The 23,811-nt window shown below is 44.6% G+C and overlaps 1 protein-coding gene across 2 annotated transcripts in view; it reads left to right on the plus strand.

Moving 5' to 3' along the window:
• Positions 1–16,394, plus strand: part of LOC141073734 (uncharacterized) — a 43,142-nt gene extending 26,748 nt beyond the window's left edge. For both annotated transcript variants that reach the window (XM_073561130.1, XM_073561141.1), the window contains one exon: positions 11,429–16,394. In XM_073561130.1, coding sequence (XP_073417231.1) covers positions 11,429–13,104 — 1,676 coding nt within the window. In that variant the 3' untranslated portion in view covers positions 13,105–16,394. The remainder of the gene's footprint in view (positions 1–11,428) is intronic.
• Positions 16,395–23,811: the final 7,417 nt, after the last annotated feature.

A 23,811-nucleotide genomic window follows, 5' to 3' on the forward strand; every position in this document is an offset into this window, starting at 1 on the left:
ACTAATAGCTAACCAGGGGAAGGACTGATTAACCAGGCTAATATGGGACAGAAATTAGCTACAGGAAGCATAAATATGTACCCTCTCCACAAGAGGAGAAGAGAAATGAGATGCTTCCTGAATGCAGGCTGAAGGAAAATGGAGAACTGGAGGGAAAGTACCATAATCCTTTGCAAAAGGCTACCAGAATGCACTGCAACGGAGGGAAAAATACAAGCAAAGTGAAAGTAAAACGAGAAGATTGCTATTATGACACTGGTCACTAGAGGGAGCCACAAACACTGAGAACATTGGAATCTATAAAAAAACTCTACATTCTGTATATTCACTAGTAAATCATCAAACAGACAATCAGAGATTAGAAATTAGATGTCGGAGACAGAACACTCCCCGTCTGGCATCAACGGATGTCAGTATCCTTTTTCTCCGAAGACAACAATAGGACCAGTTCAGTTACCGGTCTGAAGAATGTCTTAAGTTCATTCCCTTTGGCCATCCTTAATTCAACTTTGTGGACATTGCCATCCTTACTTGGGAATGTTGCGGTCATTTGACCATGTGGCTAGAGTTGAGCGAAATAGGTCGGCCAGATTCATAAGTCGCCGACTTATGGCTAAGTCAGGTTTCGCCAACTGAAACCCGACCATAGCGTGAAGTCGGCCATGTGGACGGCAAAGTTGGATTTCCCAGAATGCTTGCATGTGACTTTTTTCAGCCACTGAGCAAGGACGTACACTGTGGGCAACAAGATGACGTGCAGCATCCGGGGAGAGAGAGAGTTTTCGCGCACTTTAAAAAAGCGGTCCGGCATGTAGGTGTGTTAACTGTCCTCCATTCCCTGCCGACTTTTTTTTCCCATTGACTTGCATTGAGTTTCGTGTTTCAGTCGGACCTTCGACTTTTCACGATAGTCGGCCACTTTCGTACGGCTCGACTTTTGAGAAAGTCGGGTTTCATGAAACCCGACTCGACCCTAAAAAAGGCAAAGTCGCTCATCTCTACAAGTGGCAACTGGTTTCAGTGGACTTGACAATCTTTCACAAGGACGAGGTCACCAATGCCCAGATTAGGCCTAGTAGATTGCCACTTTGTCCATTTCTACAGGGTAGTCAAATATTGTTGGTGCCACCTGTCCCAGAAAGTATTTGCAAGACTTTGTGCCTGTCTCCATTGGCGCTTGTAGAGGTCCTTAGCATTGAATCCTCCTGGAGGGGCACTGGATAGTCCTGTTTACTGGGTAAGGATAAGAGGGAATTTCTCCTCAAACTCCATTTTAGCTTCTTTGAGTCGACCTCCTACTCTCAGCAGGCCGTAGTTGTCGATGAATGGGTCGAGTTTTCTCAATGCGCTGCTCGCTGGTATTAGAGCTTTGTTAGTAAGACATTGGATTTCCACAGAGTAGGTTTCTCTTTGAACAGTGAAGATGATGTGGTTTCTGAAAAAATTCAAAGTCCCAGGTAATATAGTGTGGTGCAGTGACCCCTGTGACAGTTGGGGGGCGCGGTATGGGCTTCCCAGGACATGCATACAGGCGTTTCCATTATTGTGATCAGGAAATGATGAGCGGCAGGTTTGTAAATGACCGCTATGTATCACAGGGGTGGGTGCCCTGTGATGGAAGCTGGAATATGTATTGATCAGCAGAGATATACTGCAGAGGGTTTGTTGCTGTGTATGGGGGAAGCTTCCAGGTAAATTGGTGAGATGGATGGGACCAGTCACCTACAAACCCACCCATGGGCGGGGGTCTGAACGCCCAAAGAAAACCCTATGTGTGTGTGGCTGTGTGGAATAGGACCTTTAGTGAGGTCATGATCGTGTGATCCATACCTCACCTGTGGGTGTGGTTATGGACCATATAATGTGACCAGGGTGGGTCACATGGAGAGAGTGTGTGTACCTGAATGGTGCAGACTGTAAGGTCCTGGAAGATCTGTGCTGGGAGATCCTGGAAGGAGGATTGGATCCCTGGAGCACATGGCGAAACTTTGTAACCAGTGAGGCCGGTGTGTGTTGGACGGTCCCCAGGACGGGACGGACGTCCTGAATAAAAAGCAACTAAGCGGTAACCAGGGCTGTGGAGTCGGAGTCGTGGAGTCGGAGTCGGTGCTCATTTTGGTGGAGTCGGAGTTGGAGTCGGTATAAAATGGACCAACTCCAACTCCTAAAATATATAATAAATTGGGTACAGTAGTTCAATGCAGAATGTGCTGAATATTTTTTCATAGGAATTTGGGAAAGTTATGAAATGTCCTATAAATGACGGTTCTATTCCTGATCTAAGGCTACATTCACACACAGCGTTTTTCCTGCGTTTTTTGAGTATACGTTTTTCAGTTGCAAAAGCAGATCAGCTTTTTAAAAAACGGCATCACCTGAAAGGTTTTTGAGCTCATAGATAATGTTTTCAATAGCAAAAGCAGATTAGAAATCTGCTCTATCTATCCATTTATCCATATCTGTCTATCCATATCATATCTGTACCAAAAAGAATGAAAGCCGGATAGCACACAGACTAACACTCCTTTTTCTTAGCACCAGTCAGGTACACCTCATAGCTGCGCAAAAGGACGCCCAGGACAGGCATTGCTCGTCTTCAGTAACACATCAACATCAATTGATAGAATAAATAGACTGCATTCACCACCACATCTTCTTAAGGTGCAGGCTTTATTTTCAAGTGTAGGGGTGTGCAGTATGAGGTTCTGCAGCAGCTGAGGTGTGCAGTATGAAATTCTGCAGAACAGTATGAGGTTCTCCCCCCCCCCCCAGGTTTGATCCTGGCTACGCCCATAGTGTGAATGTATCCTGAGGATCTAGGCTTTATCTTAGCTGAGATAAGTCATAGTGTGTGTGTGTGTGTGTGTGTGTGTGTGTGTATATATATATATACACACTATATATATACACTGTATGTGTGTATATATATATACATGTATATATACAGTACAGACCAAAAGTTTGGCACACCTTCTCAATCAAAGTGTTTTCTTTATTTTCATGACTTATGAAAATTGTAGATTCACTCTGAAGGCATCAAAACTATGAATTAACACATGTGGAATTATAGAATTAACAAAAAAGTGTGAAACAACTGAAAATATGTCTTATATTTTAGGTTCTTCAAAGTGATCTGCAGGATTTTTGTCTTATTCAATGTAATGCCACTGTTTTGGATGAACTGATCTCCTAATTCATAGCACTCTGTTGTTGACATAAACATAGAATTGTCTAGTTTCATTGTGGATGTATCCCAGGACTACTTTGCTGTCTGAGTAGAACTTGGCCTGTGTCAGGTCGATGTCCATCTCGGATGCGATGAACTCTGCTAACTCAACAGCTAAGACTGCATCACAAAGCTCTAACCTTGGTATAGTGTGCTCTGGTTGTGGAACAAGTTTGGCCTTCCCCATAATGAATCCGATGTGGCTCTGATGTGGCTTTGACAGAAGCATCTACAGTCTTTTGCTTTGTATTTCTGTAGATGGCACAGGGGTGTATGGTCTTGGCACATTCAGGTTGGAGAGAGCTGCTAAAGAGTTCTTCCATATTTCCCACTGGATTATCTTATCAGGTGGCAGAGGTGCATCCCAGTCAGAGGTCTCCTTAGTTAAGTCTCTTAGTAAGGCTTTGCCTTGTATAGTAACAGGAGCTGCAAAACCCAAGGGATCGTACAGGCTGTTGATGGTAGACAGGACACCTCTGCGTGTGAACGGCATTTCTTCCTGGCTGACCTGAAAGGTGAAAGTGTCTGACTGTAGATTCCAGTGAAGCCCGAGGCTGGGTTGCATTGGTGTGGGGTCTGACCCCATGTCCAGGTCTCTGAGACCATTACACCAGTCTTGTGAAGGGAATGCTTTCATGAGTTCTTGGCTGTTTGAGGCTATTTTGTGAAGCCTGAGGTTGGAGCAAGCAAGCATCTCTTGGGCTCTCCTGAGAAGACTGATGGCAGCCTCATTTGATGGCATGGCTTTCAGACAGTCATCAACATAAAAGTCTTTTTCTACGAATTGTCTGACATCTGATCCATATTCTGTTTCTCTTTCTTGAGCCGACCTTTTGAGTCCATAAATGGCGACTGCAGGTGAAGGACTATTGCCAAAGATGTGCACTCTCATGCGGTACTCTGTGACCTCTTTAGTAGGATCATTGTCCAGAAGAATCTTAAGAAGTTCTTGTCTCTCTCTCACAAGGAAACAATGGAACATTTGCTGGATGTCAGAGATGAAAGCAATGGAATCCTTACGGAAGCGCATAAGTACTCCCAGCAGTTTGTTATTGAGGTCTGGTCCTGACAGTAGAACATCATTCAGGGAGACATCATCAAACTTAGCACTGGAGTCAAACACCACTCTAATCTGGTCCGGTTTCTTAGGGTGGTTTGCTCCAAACATGGTTAGGAACCAGTATTCTTCAGAGTCTTTGAGAGTGGGAGCTAGTTCTGCATGGCAGTACTAAACAATCTTTGACATGAATGAGAAAAAGTGATCTTTCATCTCCGGTTTCCTTTGCAGATTATGTTTGAGAGAGGAGAAACGTTTTAATGCTTGATTTCTGTTGTTCGGTAGACGTGGTCTGTGGGTTCTGAAGGGAAGAGGTGTGACCCAGCTGTTGGTCTCATCTTTTACAAGTCCCTTGTCCATTACCTCTAAGAATAACTTGTCCTCTACTGACACTACCACTTGGTTGTCCTGCTTAGTTCTCTGGAAGACTGTGCACCCCAAGTGATCCTTATAGCTTCCTGACACAATACTGCTGTCATGAGTAAAGTCTATTAAATGATTGGGCAGTTGGATGCTGTTTGGTAGTTCTTTGACATGGAACGCGTTGTTGCAAGGTTGAAACAGAGATGGGCGTCCTTTCTCCAATGTATTTGTCAGCATGCTTGTCACAGAAGATGGGGCGTGCATGCGTCCCAAGCATACGTTTCCTATTATGACCCATCCTAGGTCTAGCCTTTGGGCATAGGGAGCATTGTGGAGTCCATTGATATGACTTCTCACTTTATGAACCTGTAGGATATCTCTCCCCAACAAGTGTATTATCTGTGCCTGATGGTCGAGTTCCTGTGTAAGGTGTGCTATGCGTTTCAAGTGAGCATGATGGATTGCCACATCTGGGGTAGGGATTTCAGATCTGTTGTCTGGGATTTGATTACACTCGACGACTGTAGGTAGTGGTAGGCAGAATTGTCCTTCTAAGGACTCAATTTGGTAGCCAGTAGCTTTCCTGCCTGCTGTTGTCACAGTACCTGCACACGTCTTTAGGCTATGTGCACACGTAGGAAAAGTGGTGCAGAATTTTCTGCACAAAATCCGCATCTCCTGGCAGAATCTGCAGCCGCGGATTTGCCGCTGTTTTTATGCGGATTTGCCGCGGAATTGATGTGGATTTTCTTCAGTTTTTGCCACTGCGGATTTCTATCATGGAGGGGTCCAGAAACGCTGCAGATCTGCACAAAAGAAGTGACATGCACGTCTTTTCAATCCGCAGCAATTCCGCACTGATTTTTCTGCACCATCTGCACAGCTTTTTTTTTTCCATTTATTTACATTGTGCTGTAAATCACAGTGTGGATCTGCAGTGTTTCTGCGCGGAAAAATCAGCTGCGGATCCGCAGCAAATCTGCATCGTGTGCACATAGCCTTAATGAGTAGGGGGTGCTTGGCCCTTTGATGCTGAATAGGTCAAAGAATGTTGATATAGCCAAGGATCAATTACTTTGATCATCCAAGATAGCATACAGTCTTACAGCTTTGTCTCTATGACCCTTTGGGTACAATCTGACGAGGCATATTTTTGAACAGGACCTACTGTCTATTGTGCCTTTACAGACTTCAGTACATTGTGAAGTGATCTCTGGAGTAGCTGCATCAGTGTTCCTTTGCTCCCCTCCATGCTCACTGTCAGCTAGCTTGTTTTGTGCATTCCATGGAGTTGGGCCAGGGTGTAGAGCAGTGTTATGATCTGTGGTGCCACATTCTGTGCATTTTACACTGACCTTACAATCCTTGGCGAGATGAGTGGTGGATGAGCAGTACTTGTAGCAGATACCATTCTCTTTCAGGAAGCTTCTGCGATCTGGCATAGATTTTCCCCTGAAGTCTCTGCATTTCAGAAGAGGATGAGGCTTCTGATGGAGCGGGTAGTGCTTGTCAGAGTCCTGCACTTTTGTCTCTGATTGAGAGCGGCCAGCAGACCTGTAATTGAAACTTGGTGAAGAGACATAAGTCTTGTGCACTGCCACGGACATTCTGCATGGGTTTGCAGCTGGAGATGGTGTGGCATATGACATTGCAAAATCAAAGCTGGGAGCATTTCTGATTGTCGCTTGTTTGTGTATAAAGTCTACAAAAACTGAGATGGGAGGGAATGGAAAACTGTGTTTGTATTTGTACATGGAACCATGTGTGAGCTACCTCTCCTGTAGATTGTATGGCAACTTTTGTACTATAGGGTTAACACCTTTGGCTGTGTCAAGGAATGCAAATCATTGTAGGTCACCTTCACATTTGGCAACTAGGGCTTCCTTTAGCTGGTCACTTAGTTCTCTATGTTTCTGTGGACCTTTGTTGGATATTTTAGGAAAGTCATCGATTCTTTTGAACAAGGCTCTCTCTGTTACCTCTGCTGAGCCATAACACTCATCTAGCCTCTTTCAGATCTCTTTGAGGCCATTTTCAGGGCGGTTTATATTCTCTGATCCTTACTGTGTGTTTAACTGACTCTCCTCCTAGGTATTTGACTAAGAGGTCTATCTCTTCCCTGTGTTGTAGCCCCAAGTCTCTAGTGACATTTTGGAAGGAAGCTTTCCAAGCTCTGTAACATTCAGCGTGGTCAGTGAATTTCATGAGTCCCTTGGCAATCAGTTCACATCATGTGAAGAACTTAGCAAATTCTGTTGTGAACCGGTTGTCAGCAGAGTATACTGGTGATGGGTCACCCTGATAGTGATGTGAGGTTCGTTCATACCTGTTAGTATCCTCAGAGTGGCACCAGCCGGTGTCATATTGCTTCGGTCTGACGTGCGGTGTGTCAGCAAGGTGATTCACGTTGGTTACCTGGTGAGGGGCAAAGTAGTCATTAGCAGAGTTGTTTTGCTTCACGTTTTCCTGAAGCTGAGCCTCATGATGACTCTCACTCGCTTCACTGGAGATGTCGTGTTCTTGGTTATAGTTTGGATCAGGAAGTTCATTAACATACTGAGATGTGCATTGTGATGAGTCCTGCAGTGGAAGCTCCAGACCTGATGCACTGCTTCGGCTATGCCGCTCAGGGTTTTGCGCGGCTTCTAGAGATTCTGCCTCGGCTAGGGCTGCAGCAGCTTCTCTTTTTGCTTCTAGGCTTTCCAAGGCGGCATCCACGCGTGCCTTCTCTATTTTGAGTTGCATCTCTTCTTCAGCATAGCTTGCTCGCATTTTGGCGGCTTCAGCATTTGCGCGTGCAGTGGTGACTGCGCTGCTGATGGATATAGTCTTTGAGGAGACAGATGTAACAGATTTTGTCCTGTGTGATTTGTGGGACATGGTATCTTGGGGGAAATTCTTGGCTGTGCAGAGATTGCTGTAGCTGGTGACTTGAATCTCACTAGGTGGATGGCTGCAGCTTCACTAGTTCCTGCAAGCTGGATGGAAGGCTGTCTTGAGTTCCCACTAGCTGGATGGCCGCTGTTTCACTGTTCTGTCCTCACTAAATGAAGCAGAATTCATGTAGCTATACAGGCAGCTAAACCACTATACCGGGGTCCAATAAGGAAAATGTAGGTTGAGTCTGTGCTTTTATTGAACTTGATATATTGGCGCGGTGAAACTACAAGCAAACATAATATATACAATCAGTCAGTACAGGGTACATCAGGAATTCAAATTATGCATAATACATTATAAATCAACATCTGCACTAATAGTTAACCAGGGGAAGGACAGATTAACCAGTCTAATATGGGACAGGAATTAGCTACAGGAAGCATAAATACGTACCAGCGATGCAATCACAAAGGGAGAAGAGAAATTAGATGCTTCCTGAATGCAGGCTGAAGGAAAATGAAGAACTGGAGGGAAAGTACCATAATCCTTTGCAAAAGGCTACCAGAATGCACTTCAACAGAAGGAAAAATACAAGCAAAGTGAAAGTAAAACAAGAGAAGACTGCTATTATGACACTGGTCACTAGAGGGAGCCACAAACACTGAAAACATTGAAATCTATAAAAAAACTGTACATTCTGTATATTCACTAGTAAATAAACAGACAATCAGAGATTAGAAATTATATGTCGGAGACAGAACAGTCTTCTACTGGTTGGTAATTGGATGGTAATTATCAGCAGCGCCTGTGTCCTTCATTTTTTGCCATATTATTGTGCATCTTACGATGTTTGTCCTTCATCACTCTAGTAAGGAGCAGCGGCTGAGAGACCATAAGGCCATGTGCACACGCGGATTGTGCTGCGGATTTTTCTGCGTGGATTTGGAAAAATCCACAGGTCAAAAGACCTGCGTTTTACCTGCAGATTAGCCTGCGGTTGTCCCCTGCGGTTTGACACCTGGACAATGGAGTAGGTGTAAAACCGCTGCGGATTCCGCACAAAGAATTGTCATGCTGCGGATTTAAAACCGCAGCAAATCCGCCCAGAAAAATCTGCAGCGTGTGCACTGCGTTTTTCATTTTCCATTGACTATAGTGGTACTGTACACCGCAGCAGAAACTGCTGCAGATCCGCAGGGCCAAAAGCGCTGCGGATCCGCAGCAGAATCCGCAACATGTGCACATGGCCTAATTCTATAAACCTTTACAAGGGACATGTCTGTAGATGCACAACTCCAGAAGGTTAGCACATCCTCCACTAATCTAACCATATTTGGATTTTTAAGTTTACAGCACATAGGAGGCACCATGACTTTTTTTTCCCCGCAATTATTACTTCTGATCCCCCTTTTATGTTGAGGGGCAAATAGAGTTATAGTGTTTGTTCATAGCTCCTTTAACTAAATGGTGCAGTTATTCACATTGCATACTCTTACTGTTTTTTTTTCCTTCATTAGAGGATTAAGCATAAAGCATATTGATGTGTTATTTGGCTTACTGAATTTGGTTCACCGATTGGCAATAACCTATTTAATAGTCATTTGGTGATATTTAAGAGCAACCTACAGTATATAATGACTAGCACAACAAACATTTTTCTATTATCCGAATAAGAGTATTCATCAGCCGCTCCTGCGCTATAAATAAATAATAAAAAAAACTGGCGTAGGTCCCTCTGCATTTTTGATAACCAGCCAGGCAAAACTCACAGCTGGGGGCTGCAACCCTCAGCTGTCATCTTCAACAAAGCTGGTTATCAAGAATAGAGGGGTCCCCACACTGTTTTAAATTATTTAAATAAATAATGAGAAATAACGGCGTGTGGTTCCCCCATTTTTGACAACCAGACTTGCTAAAGCAGACAGCTGGGGGCTGGTGAGCCCAAGGCTGGTAAGAGGCCATGGATATTGGCCCCCCAGCCTAAAAATAGCAGCCCGCAGCTGCCCAGAAAAGGCACATCTCTCACGATACTAGCGGAGATCTCACCGAGGTCACGGCAGTTCAGCCCAGCTAGGAATGGATCCTCAGTGACCGGATGTAACCTCAATGACGCCAACACCGGGCACTCAGGCTGCACTCACAGCAGTTTAGTCACCAGTGATTCTCAGCCTGGACGGTCGCATCTTGGCACTGTCCAGGTTGAAAATTGTTTATCCCCCAGACATGGATTACGGCGTTGGACAGAACGACAGACAGGTATGGTATATTGTTTTTTGTTTATTACAGGATATAAAGGGTTTCGGTGGAATTAGGCATTGGATGAGTATAACTGCTTGCTATTTTTAAGTAAAAATGGAAAACTTTGTTTTGTTTTATACCTAATAAAGGACTTTATTCTGGCTGTGTCTTTATTTAGCATGTAACTATAGGATTAGTAATCTATAGGTGTCTTACAGATGCCTCTCCATTACTAATTCGAGGGCTTGATATCACCTGACAATACAAAGGTAACATCAACCCCACAAATATTAACCCCACTTGCCACCGCTACAGGGCAAGAGGGAACAGCCAGGCAAAGCACCAGAATCTAATAGATGTGCCTCCTCTAGGCAGCTGCAGACTACTATTTTAAGGCTGGGGGGCAATATCCATGGCCCCTTACCAGCCTGAGAATACCAGCCCCCAGCTGTCTGCTTTAGCAAGGCTGGTTGTCAGAAATGTTTTTTTTTTTAATTATTTAAATAATTTTAAAAAACAATTGCATGGGCACCCCTCTATTCTTGATAACCAGCCTTGTTGAAGCTGACAGCAGAGGGTTGCATCCCCCAGCTGTGAGTTTTGCCTGGCTGGTTATCAAAAATACAGAGGGACCCATGCTGGTTTCTTTTTTTAATTATTTATTTACGGCGCAGGAGTGGCTGTTGAATACTCCCATCTGCCGCTCCTGCTCTCATTGTTATTAGCGGCTGCAGTTGGCGAATGATAGGATCAGTAGTCCCATCAGCTGCCACCAGTAAACGGAGGTAAACTTTACACCTCTGATCACAGTTGAGCACTCACGCTGTCTTCTGACAGTGTAGGAACCGCAGCTCTCTGATCGTGGCGTTTGCTATGCTGTCATGCACATGACATTGTGGCAAACACTGGATGTTCAGGCCCCCATTCAAGTGAATGGGGTCTGGGTTCGGGTCCGGGTACTGTTTTGGTACCCGAACATCCAGGGGTCCACCCATTTCTAATATTTAACAAAAAAATGATGAAGGAAACCGCTGATTTCCGAAATGCGTAGGATAAGTTTGGTCCTTACGGCGCCTCGTACCTGCGGAAGTCATGTGGGCTACACGTGACCACTGATGTCACGCAGGTCCTGCAATCTCCGGTCCCCACCCTACCACATGACTTGACCGCAGCACCTGAACATCCACGCCTGCCCAATAGAGCCGCATGGAGCGCCTGTCACCTGCCGGCACAGTGCTCCGATCCTCTCCTTACCTCATCTACTCCACAGCAATACCTACAAACAACATCTCATTTCTTCCACAATGGTATGTAGCCTAAAATCCGGTGGAAGATAAGGTAAACACTGCTGTCTACCATACCATTGTGGCTAATATCAACAAATAAAATGCACACATTTACTAGTATTTAGTTTTAAACATATTGTATGGCTCTCACAGAATTACATTTTAAAATATGTGGTGTTCATGGCTCTCTCAGCCAAAAAGGTTTCCGACCCCTGCCATAAGCTATCAGCCTGTCTTTTGTGGTCTACTGCCTTAGTCTGTCGATAATGGAGTTGTATTACAATTTGTATGGAAGTGATATAAATATATAAAAAATAAATAATACAATTCAAATGCAATGTTATTTAAAAATAATAAGATCAGTTTTATTCTTGGCAGATGACTTTACCAGGAGCTCTGAGGGACATCTGATATTTTCAGATTTTGCAGCTGATAATCGTAGTAGCACACCAGATACATGTGAAGAACAAGTAATTTTTGCAGATACAGCTCAAGCTCATCAAGGAAAATATCTGTCATCTGATCCTTTTGAAAAGGTCCTCTCTTCTGCTTCATCAAAGACAAATATGCAAAATGAAAGTCAAAGAAATGCTGTTGAAAATGTAATAGCTTACATAGTGGAGAAATCATTTTCATGTTCAGAATGTGGAAAATATTACAGTAGTAAATCAAGCCTTGCTGAACATCAGATAATTCACACAGGGGAGAAGCCATATTCATGTTCAGAATGTGAGAAATCTTTTACAGAAAAATCATATCTGATTAAACATCAGAGAATTCATGCAGGGGTAAAGCCATTTTTATGCTCAGAATGTGGGAAATATTTTAATTGGAAAGCAAGTCTTGATGCTCATCTGAGAATTCATACAAGAAATAAGCCATTTTCATGTTCAGAATGTGGGAAACGTTTCCGTGTGAAAGAGAAACTTGAAACACATGAGAGAATTCACACAGGAGAGAAGCCATTTTCATGTTCTATATATGGAAAATTATTTAAGCTGCAATCAGTTTTAACAGGACATGAGAAAATTCGCACAAGAAAGAAGATATTTCCATGCTCAGAATGTGGGAAATGTTTTATAGACAAAACACATCTTGTTAAACATCGGAGAAATCACACAGGGAAAAAAACATTTTCATGTCCAGAATGTGCAAAATGTTACAATAGTAAATCAAGCCTTGTTAGACATCAGAGAATTCACACAGGGGAGAAGCCATATTCATGCTCAGAATGTGGGAAATGTTTTAAATGGAAAGAATGTCTTGTTAGACATCTGAGAATTCACACAGGGGAAAAACCATTTTCATGCTCAGAATGTGGGAAACGTTATAGCATGAAAGACGGACTTGTAATACATCAGAGAAGTCACACAGGGGAAAGGCCATATCCGTGCTTAGAATGTGGAAAATATTTTACCTGCAGAACAAGTCTTGTTGCCCATCTGAGAATTCACAGAGGAGATAAGCCATTTTCATGTTCAGAATGTGGGAAACGTTATAGGGTGAAAGCCAACCTTGAAATACATCAGAGAATTCACACAGGAGAGAAACCATTTTCATGCTCCAAATGTGGGAAATCATTTAAACAGCAATCCGTTTTAACACTACATGAGAAAATTCACACTAGGGAGAAGCCATTTTCAAGTTCAGAGTCTGGAAAAGATTATAGTGAAAAATCTAAACTTGGAACGCATCAGGAAAGTCACACATTAGAGAAGCCATTTGTCTGCTCAGAATGTGGGAAATATTTTAAACAAAAAGCAAGTCTTGTTACACATCAGAGAATTCACACAGGAGAGAAGCCATTTGTCTGTTCAGAATGTGGGAAATGTTTTAATCAGAATGCAAATCTTTTTAGACATATGGGAATTCACACAGGGGAGAAACCATTTTCATGTTCAGAATGTGGGAAAGGTTTTAGGGATAAACAAAAACTTTCTATACATCAAAGAACTCACACAGGGGAAAAGCGATTTTCATGTTCAAATTGCGGAAAATGTTTTAATCGGAAAGCATATCTTGTCAGCCATCAGAAAACTCACACAGGGAAGTAGCCATTTTATTTTTTTAATTGTTTTAATGACAACATGTACTAGACAAACATATACGTTATAGTAAAGTCACTCATCTACAAAAAAAGGGAAAGCAATTTAGTGCCCTAAATGATTAATAGAAAATATATACCATTATATACCATTATTAATGTCCATTTGTTATTGAAAACTAATAAGTATAAAATAATACATCTATATTTGAACAAAGTATGTTTTTACATTTCTACAACTACAGTATAAAAAGGTTGTCTGTTGATGCTTTCTTCCATCCTATTTGACATTGACTATGCAGATATGATGCTATACATAATCAGTTGCCAAGATAGCCATTCAATGCCCCACTTGTCTCATCTAATTAAAAGTGTCACCTATAGGTGAGACCATGGGCATACATAGATATCCTGAGTATTAATGAGTGAGCATGCTCATGTTCTAATCGAGTATTTTCGGCATGCTTGAAAAAAATCCTAACAGGCACTCTCTGCATGTGTTGCATCTGTTGAACAGCTACGAGACATGCAGCCGTGGTGAGTCAAGCATTTTTTCAAGCATGTTGAAAATACTTGATTAGGAAATGAGCGTGCACCTTATCCGAGCACGCATGCTCACCACTAATCCTAAAGTGTAAAAGGAAATGTCTGAATTGAAAACTCTTTTAAACAACTTGTTTAGTGGTGAAACAATTTTCGCATGATCTAGAGCAGGGGTGGGCAATTAATTTTGCCATGGGGCCGCATTAGAAATTGGGATGGTGTCAGAGGGCCGGACTAATATAACTAACTCAGTTGTACCCAATACTATATATGTATATAAAATATAGTATACATATGCTGTCTTTTCATAAACAAACAGTATGTTAGAAAATGCAAAGATTTACAATACAATGAAAATATGGACCCTGGCCTGACATAAACACCCAGTCCAGACCCAAACACCCAGTCTAAAGTAATTGATGCTAGCCTTACGTTGCACCACAGTGTCACTGGTCTGCTTGCAGCAGTATAGATCATACCACACCTCCACGCCCGCACGTTTTAGCACAGAGTTGGAGGCGTGGTGTGATCTATACTGCTGCAAGCAGACACCACCAACGACATCTACGCAGCCCTCTCTCAGACCACGCCCCCCTCCAGCCTCGACCAGTCAGCGCCGCAGGTCTGGTGTGTGGGCGGTGTGCTGAAGGCAATGTTTCTGCGCCGCTCACAGGAGGTCGGGGTCCACTCCGCGTCTTCCGGGACTCCTCTGCTTCCTGCTTTCCTCATGAATGATTCATGAGGAAAGCAGGAACCGGAGAAGTCCCGGACCCCTCCGCGGGCCGGTCACAGGCAGTGGGGGGCTGCCCCTTGCCCAGGTCTGATCTAGAGTATAATTCAGAACCTTTAAAGGTGGAAAGAGAAATATATTGTGTCATGCATACAAAAATTGTGATGCCCCTTGGGCTACGTTCCCACGATGAGCTTTTAGTGCATGTTTGACATGTCTTACAGTCTATCGAGGTGGATGGGATTTATGGAATTCTCACGATCACAGTGCTTTTTTTACACTATGAAACTCACCTGTGGTGCATTTTTCAAATCTGTAGCATGTCAAATTCTCTTGCAGTCACACTGAGTTTTCTGAGCTGAATTTCCCCTAAGGGCAAAGACACACTGCCGTATTTCTCGTGCGAGAATCGCATCGTAAAACTCGCACTGGCTGTCATCTCTCCTGACCTGAGCTTGACAGCTGCATAGTAATCCATCATGCGGTCATGCTCAGGTCAGGAGAGCTGCCGGCCAGTCCGTGCAGTGCGATGCGATTATCGCACATGAAATACGGCAGTGTGACTCGTGCCATAGAGATGAATTAGGTGCAGAGATTCACCAATTCAAAAACGCATATGCGTTTTAAGTGCGTTTCCACAGCAGAAGCGTATCAAAAGCACATGTAATCCTCACAACTATGTCAATAAAGTATTGTCAAAATAAAAACACAGGATGTATCAAAAACAAAGCAGATTTATTTAAAGCATGACCCAGCAAACAGACAAAAAATGCAATAAAAACGCATGTTTAAAAAAACACAAAAACACAATGAAAAAACACAAGTAACCTAATTTAAATAATATTTGCAGAAATGGTGCTGAAATTCTGCAACATCAAAAATGCACCAAAAGCTCACTGTGGGAACATACCCTTGGTGTCCCACCCACTATAATACATGTTCCATGGCATCCACCAAGTACATCACCCCAATGATAGATCTCCACAAAATTTGGTGCCCCCACATCATATAATGTCACCACAATTCCATGTACACATTTTAGGCTACTTTCACACATCAGGTTTTCGGCGTCAGGCGCGATCCGGCGTCGTGCCGGATCCGGCAAATGTTTTGTAAAACCTGATGTGCCGGATCCGGTTTTCTGCCGGATCCGTCTTGTTCTTGACAGACAAAACCGGATCCGTCTCATCCGGTTCATCCGTGTTTCTATCCGTTTTTCGACGGATTACGCCGGATCCGGTTTTTAAAATTGACCCTTGTGGCCTTCCGAACGGGATTGGCTACTGGAAAACTATATATAGCATGTTCCTACAGCCCTTCTTTGACAGGTTGTAGAGAAGAAAGTGCAGGTTGGAGAGAAGAGCAAGTTACTGGCGAAGATGGATGTTGTCATTGGAAATATTACCACTAGAAGTTCTGTGACGGTTTCAGGGACAATTTTCCGCTATACTTTATGTCACCTCAAGGCAGAGTACACTGGGATGACAGAGTGTGAAAGATTTGTGCCCTAACCAAACTTGTGTACCTTCTGGACCACCAGTATATACCTTTGCCAACCAAAGTTGACTATCTTGTCATGGTCTTACTATTTTTACCTTTAGGCCACAGGTGTGTACCTGGTTGTGTTTTATGCAAAGTATTTCACCTTTTAACAAAAGTTGTGTACATTGTTAGGAAATCACCAACAATAAACACAACTTTTTAGGTGAAATACTTTGCTTCAAACACAACCAGGAACACAACTGTGGCAAAAAGCTAAAATTTACCCACAGTTATATACCTGGTTTTGAATACCTTTTTACCTTTGAAATACCCTGTATTTAACCTTTTTTTTAAACATAGTTCGCCGCAGAAAGAAATGACAGACAACCATTGTGAAACGATAATTTAACTTTTATTTAAAATTTTTTTTTTTTTTGTAAAATGTTTTTAAAGTGCAAAAAACTTTTTTAATAAAGGTTTTAAACCCAATGGGCATTTTTATTACAAAAAACACACATTACAAATCTGTGTACTGTGGGGTGGAAATACTGCTGGAGGGGCTGCGGGACACTTCGACACTGGGTGTGTGGAGAGAGGACTGGGATCGTGGTGGGGAAGGAACAGTTAGAGGTGAAGGTATGGAAAAAGCTACAGAATGGGTGGACATGTGGGAGGCAGAAGAGGTGGTGGGCGGTGGAGTGGAGGGTTGGGCAGGGACTGTAGGAGCAGATGATGTTGATGGAAAGTTGTATGGGGAAGGAGTTTGGTACGGGGAAGGAGTTTGGTACGGGGAAGGAGTTTGGTACGGGGCAGGTTGCTGGAAGTGGGGAGATGTCTGGTACTGGGGAGGTTGCTGGTACTGGTGAGGTTGCTGGTATGTAATAGGAGGGGGAGGATGGAAAGTGGCTGGAGGGGGTGCAGATGTAATAGGAGGGGGAGGATGGAAAGTGGCTGGAGGGGGTGCAGATGTAATAGGAGGGGGAGGATGGAAAGTGGCTGGAGGGGGTGCAGGTGGAGGAACTACAGTGGTGGGAGGTGGAGGTTGGGAGGTAACCTGCTGTAGAGCACCGTGGCACGAATGCATTACATGCATCTGCTGGGTAGGAGATAGTGTTGCCATGCGCTCCACAACAGACCTGAAAAAGGTGTGGTTTGGCGAAGATCTTGCTTCTGAATGCATGGTTTGCAGAAGTGTCTTCACCTCCAGAATGCTGGAGTTGATCTGCTGAAAGCCTGCGGAGATTTGCTCTGACAAGACTTTTAGACAGTTCTGGAAAGATGCATTCAGATGCAAGAACTCTTGCGCATAACTCTTTTCCTGACCCCTCTGCCGCTGCCGCCCAGTACCCTCAGGTGTACTAGAGGTGGCAGGGGCAGAAGGGTGGGGTAAATGGAAAGCGATCTCCTCACCAGCAGCTTCATGTAATGTAGACGGCCACGATGCTCCTGTGCTGGTGGATGGGACAGATGGGTCGAATGTGTGGGAAGGCTGGGAAGGTGCAGATGTACCGGGGCGGTCGAAGTGTCCCTCGGTGCCGGTCTCCTCAGGGATCGCCTCAGAAGGGTCCAATCGTGCAGGCTCCCGAGTGCTGCTCACCGTGCTGTGGAATAAAGAGAAAAAAAAACAATTAAAATACTGACATGGTATGGCCCTGGCTGAAAAAAAAAAGTTACATCTAACATTTTTTTCACATGTGGTGTGTAATATTTACCTTCTGGTGAGCATTGTTTCCCGGAGGAACGACAGGGCTTGTGCGTACTTGTACTTGCTCCTGCGTCCTCCAGATCCACTCGGGGCCCGCATCTCTTTATTGAACTCCTTCTTGAAACGATCCCTCACAGACCGCCACCGATTCACAATTCTGTTCCCTGAAACGAGAAAGGAGTGGTTAGTATACAACATCAGTGTTTCACAAACTCCAGTCCTCATGGTCCCCAGGGGTCATGTTTTCAGGATTTCCATAGTAAATAGAAATCCTGAACACATGATCCGTGGGGACCACGAGGACTGGAGTTCGGGAAACACTGGTTTACATCAAGCAACCGGTACTGTATATACTTACGCTCTTTAATCTGGGCCCGAACATCGAGGTCCTCCCAGCGGCCCACAAGGAGCGAACAGATTTCCTCCCAGAGTCGTCGGGTAACGATCAGGTCAGCGTGGCGGCGGTCAGCCATATTCCAGAGCGGCTCCCTTTCTCTGACGAGATCGATGAGGCGGTCCACATCAATCCCTCCATCCTCACCGTCAGAGTCGGGAGCACGCTGTGAAGGCTGTTAAAGAAAAAGACAAAAATAACATAATTAGCCTCCACAAAAGAAATGAAATAAAAAGTGCAAAAAAACAAAGCAAAAATATTTATACTTACACGCTGGTGACCGCCGCGTTGCTGTCGCCGACGACCCTGGGAGGCACTGCGAGGACCTCTTGGCCGAGCACCAGATTGGGAAGACTAGAGAAGAAAACAAAAAATGTTATGTCTTTGGATGTAGGCATTTGTTTGCTGTGTGTGGTCTGCAGAACATTGTTTTCTATGTGTTGTGTGTAGTGTGATGTTGTGTTTCTGCGTTTGATGCAAAAAACTTACCAATTGTAAGCCCACTCCAGGTGTCTGTCCACCCCTTCCTTCTTCTTCTGGGAGCTCCTCTTCATCTTGTGATTCCTGTTTTGAAATAAAAGGCAATGAATAGACATATATTACAGAGATGATGGATTTTGGAAATAAAAACTTACCGTCAAACGCTGACGATGCGAGGGAGGGCTCCCAGAAGAAGATGTGCTGTCCTGTTGATGGCCAGACTCCATGGCTGTGGGTATTGCTGCTGCTGCTGTTGCTGCTGCCAGTGATGCCATTTCTGCTGCTGCTGCTGCTGCTGCATCTCTTTGGCGGCTGTTGAATAAAGAGAAACAAAGGGCCAATGAATATCTTGATATTCCATGGCCCTAGTTTGGAGGAATGGGGGATTTGATAATTACCGTCTCTCATCTGCTGCTGGACTCCCCTCCTCAGCATGTTCCATTTGCTGCTCCATTTGGGGTGGTGCTGATGGTGCTGCTGCTGCAGATGTCTGCTGCCTTCTCCTGCTCCTGGTTCTTGGCTTGGGTGGCATGTTGGGTGTGGCTGAGGGTCCCATTGTCTTGCTTTTATATATCTCTTGTGGGCAGAGCTACTGAGCATGCTCAGACCAAAAAACCGGATCCGGCCGCCGGATCCGGCGCATTGCGGCGCTCATAGGCTTTCATTGTGTGAAAAAGCCGGACGCGCCGGATCCGGCGTGTCCGGCTTTTACGCCGGAGACAAAAAACGTTACAGTAGCCATTTTTTCCAGACGCCGGATCGCGACACATTGCCGGATCCGGCGAAAACCGGATGAAACGCATGGCCATCCGGCGCGATCCGGCGCAAATGCAAGTCAATGGGGGGGAAACCGGATCCGGCATTGCATTTCGCCGGATCCGGTTTCTGTCAAAAGCGCCGGATCGCGCCTGACGGCGAAAACCTGATGTGTGAAAGAGGCCTTACTCCTTCGTTACCCCTCACATGGACAATATGATGCCTTCATTCTGCATTCCCCAACACAATGATGCCCCTCAGTTCTGCCACACAGTATGATGCTCCTCATAGTGCCCCTCGCACACATTATGATGCCCCCATAGTGCCCTCAATTCATTTTGAATGGTATAAGTTGAACAGAGCAGGTCAGATATGACCTTGGTCAGATTTGACATCATTTTAAGTGTGACATCTTTAAAGTGTTACATCAGAAATATACCAGATTGATAAACCATGGTATATTCTCCTTCATGCTGCCTTGTCCTGATCCATCTGCTTTCATCCACAGGTACCTCTGAACCCACTTAATCCAGAATACCCATTGCACCCCTGAATCCCCATGCATTCCTCACCCTCTGTTTTTTAATTGGTGCGTCTGAACCCGCATAATCCAGAATACCCACTGCACCCCTGAACCTCCATGCATTCCTCACCATCTGTTTTTTAATTGGTATGTCTGTACTCTGTTTTTTTCCCTGACTTTAATTCCATATATCATGCTTCAAACTTAGTGTATGCATACTGATATGCCCATGCTCTTCACACATAGTATTATCTTAACATCTTATTCTGCCTCTTTTTCCAGCTTTGATGCTTGTCAAATGTCCTATTACCTGCAATCTGTTAATTGCTCCCTTCTGTGAACTGTCCTCCAGCCCCTTTCTCCTCCTCCCTCTGATGTACAATAATAAATTATATTGTGGTACCGTGTTAACCATAAAAAGCAATGTGAATACTTTTCCTCCCAATGATGACAAAAGTATTCTCAGAGTGATACCTTTATTAGCTAATGAGAAAATAATGTTTGCAAGCTTTCAGAGCACAGAGGTTCCTTCTTCAGGCAAGATAACAAATGGAAAGATAAGACTTATCTTTAGAAGGCATCACACCTCCCACCTAATGAACAAATGTCCTACTGTAGTATCCCTTAAATGTGCTTTTTTCTTATTAATCCATTTGTTGCCTGAAGAAGGAGCCTCTGTGCTCTGAAAGTTTGCAAACATATTATTTTCTGGTTAGCCAATAAAGGTATCACTCTGAGAATACTTTTGTCATTATTGGGTGGAAAAGTATTCACATCGATCCTCCCTCTCTCACTCACCTGGCTTCATTTCATGGACATTTGAATGGTATAAGTTGAACAGAGCAGGTCAGATAAGACCTTGGTGAGATTTGACATCATTTGAAGTGTGACATCTTTAAAGTGTTACATCAGAAATAGTCCAGAAATCGGTCAGAAGGTAAGAATAACCACTACTTTCTAATTTTATTTGCCTTTCTTTTCTTACCCTGCTCTTTAACCATGCTCACATTTGTCATCACCATTTTTGCTCCACTAATCTTCACTCTTCTTCGCTATCCCCAAACCCCTGCATCCTTGAACCAAATAACTATCTCCCCCCTCTTTCTTTCCCCCCCTCCTCGCTTTATCTGCAGACATACTCCTTAACCTCAGACCTCTCCTACTAAAATACAATACAAGACGATCACTCTCCCTCACCCACCTGCTTTCCCTTTCTCTGCTTCTTCTCACTGCTGGTGACATATCCTCCAATCCTGCCCCCCATTCATCCCACTAATCCTCACCCCTATCTTTCTCACACTAAGAGAAACTACCGCAATCCCTCACACTTAAAACCTGTGCCACTGACCCGCACCCTCTCTCTGGAGCACATTGGAATGCTCGCTCCATCTGCAACAAGCTCCTGATCCACGACCTCTTTACTTCTCGCAACCTTTCCTTCCTGGCCCTCACTGAGACCTGGCTGACACCCCCTGACACTGCCTCCCCGGCCTCACTGAGTTATGGCGGCCTCCACTTTACTTTACCCACACTCCTCGCCCTGGCAACAGACATAGTGGAGGAGTGGGTTTCCTTCTTTCTAAAAACTGCTCCTTCAACCCTATCCACCCCCCACCCTCCCTTATCCTTCCTCCTTTCGAGGTTCACTCTGTCCGTATCTACTCTCCCTCTAATCTCCAAATAGCTGTCATATACCGACCACCGGGCTCAGCCACTGCCTTCAGCGACCAATTCTCCTGGCTCCTCCACTTTCGTCTCTGCTGACATCCCTACCATCATCATGGGGGACTTCAACATCCCCATTGACACCCACCAGCCTCCAAACTCCTGTTACTTACCTCATCCTTTGGACTTACTCAATGGTCTTCTACAGCCACACACACACATGGACATACATTAGACCTAATCTTCACCCACCTCTGTTCCCTACCCAATCTCACAACCTCTCCCCCCTGTCTGACCACCATCTACTCACCTCATCATTGTCCTTATCACCTGCCCCCCATGTCCAGCCACTAGCACATCCTCGCAGAAACTTTGCACACCTAGACATTCTCAGACTCTCTTCTACCTCTGTCCTCCATATCTTCACTCCACGACATGGACAGTGCCACCGCTTTCTACAACGTCACCCTCACATCAGCCATAGACTCAGTCGCCCCTCTCATGCATGTCAAACTGCGACAAATCAATAGGCAACCCTGGCACAACAACCTCACAAAAAAACTTCAACAAGCATCCAGGGTTGCGGAGCAGCGTTGGAAGAAAACACGCCTGCCAGACGACTTCACTCCTTTCAAACAAGCTACACTTGCCTTCGAATCAGCCCTCACCTCTTCTAAACAGACCTATTTCACAAACCTTGTATCTTCATTATCCCACAACCCAAAACAACTGTTCAGCACATTTAACTCTCTCCTCCGCCCACCACTGCCACCTCCAACTCTCCTCATCTCTGCTGAGGACTTTGCCACCTACTTCAAAAATAAGATCGACCAAACAAGGCAAACCTTTACTGTTTCACCACCCCAACCACTCCACATTCCAGGCCTCTGCCCTTCCCTAATAATCTCCCTCTCCAACATCACCGAAGGAGAGCTTCCTCATCTCCTTTCCAAGTCACACCTCACCACCTGTGCACTTGACCCCATCCCTTCCCACCTGCTCCCCAACCTCACTAACATGATCATTCCAGCCCAAATCCATCTCTTCAACCTATCCCTATCTTCTGGTACCTTCCCCTCTGCCTTCAAACATGCCACCATAACACCCATCCTCAAAAAATCAAACCTCGCCAGAGCCTTTGTTTGGCTACACATGTGCTGCTTTTACAGAGTTGTAATGTATAGCTTTGGACATTGTAATGACTCTGCAATGATTCTTTTCACTACTCTTACTGTTTAAAAATTTTAATAAATACATTTATTGAAAAAAAAAAATCAAATCTCGACCCAACTGCTATGCACAGCTATTGCCCCATATCACTGCTCCCGTTTGCTTCCAAACTCCTTGAACGGCATGTCCATGCTCAACTTTCCTCCCACCTCTCATCTATCTCCCTCCTTGACATCCTGAAATCTGGCTACCGCCCCACCACTCACTGAAACTGCCCTGACTAATATTGCTAATGATTTACTCACAGCCAAAGCTAACAGACAGTTCTCCATCTTCCTTCTTGACGTGTCCTCTGCCTTCGACACAGTCGACCACTGCCTACTGCTACAGATTCTTTCTTCCCATGGCATCAAAGACCTTGCCCTGTCCTGGATTGCCTCATACCTTTCTGACTGCACATTCAGTGTTTCCCTCTCACACACTACCTCCTCATCCTGCCCTCTCTCTGTTGGAGTCCCCCAAGGCTCTGTCCTGGGGCCCCTACTTTTTTCCATCTATACTCTTGGCCTAGGACAACTCATAAAGTCCCATGGCTTCCAGTACCACCTGTATGTGGACGACACTCAGATCTACCTCTCTGGTCCAGATGTCACCTCTCTGCTGTCTAGAATCCCGGAGTGTCTATCAGCCATATCCTCCTTTTTCACCTCTCGCTTCCTAAAACTCAATGTAGACAAAACTGAACTCATTTTCTTTCCTCCATCTCATGTATCTTCCCTACCCGATCTATCTATTGTGGTAAATGACATCACGCTCTCTCCGGCACCTGAAATCCGCTGCCTCGGAGTAACTCTCGACTCTGCTCTGTCCTTCAAACCTCACGTCCAAACTCTTACCACCTCCTGTCGCCTCCAACTTAAAAATATTTCCAGAATCCGTCCCTTGCTCAGCCCTCAATCTACTAAAACTCTTGTACATGCCCTCATTATCTCCCACCTTGACTACTGCAACACTCTCCTCTGTGGCCTCCCTGCTAACTCTCTTTCACCACTCCAGTCTGTCCTCAACTCTGCTGCCCGACTAATCCACCTCTCTCCTCGCTACTCCTCTGTCTCTCCCCTCTGCAAATCCCTCCACTGGCTCCCAAGTCAACAACGAATCCAGTTCAAACTACTAACACTGACCTACAAAGCCATCCACAACCTGTCCCCTCCCTATATCTCTGAACTAATCTCCCAATATCTTCCCTCACGTAATCTTCGATCCTCC

Source organism: Dendrobates tinctorius, unplaced genomic scaffold (assembly GCF_039654945.1).
Source record: "Dendrobates tinctorius isolate UK_male_01 unplaced genomic scaffold, ASM3965494v1 ptg000014l, whole genome shotgun sequence".
Taxonomy (NCBI): Eukaryota; Metazoa; Chordata; class Amphibia; order Anura; family Dendrobatidae; genus Dendrobates; species Dendrobates tinctorius.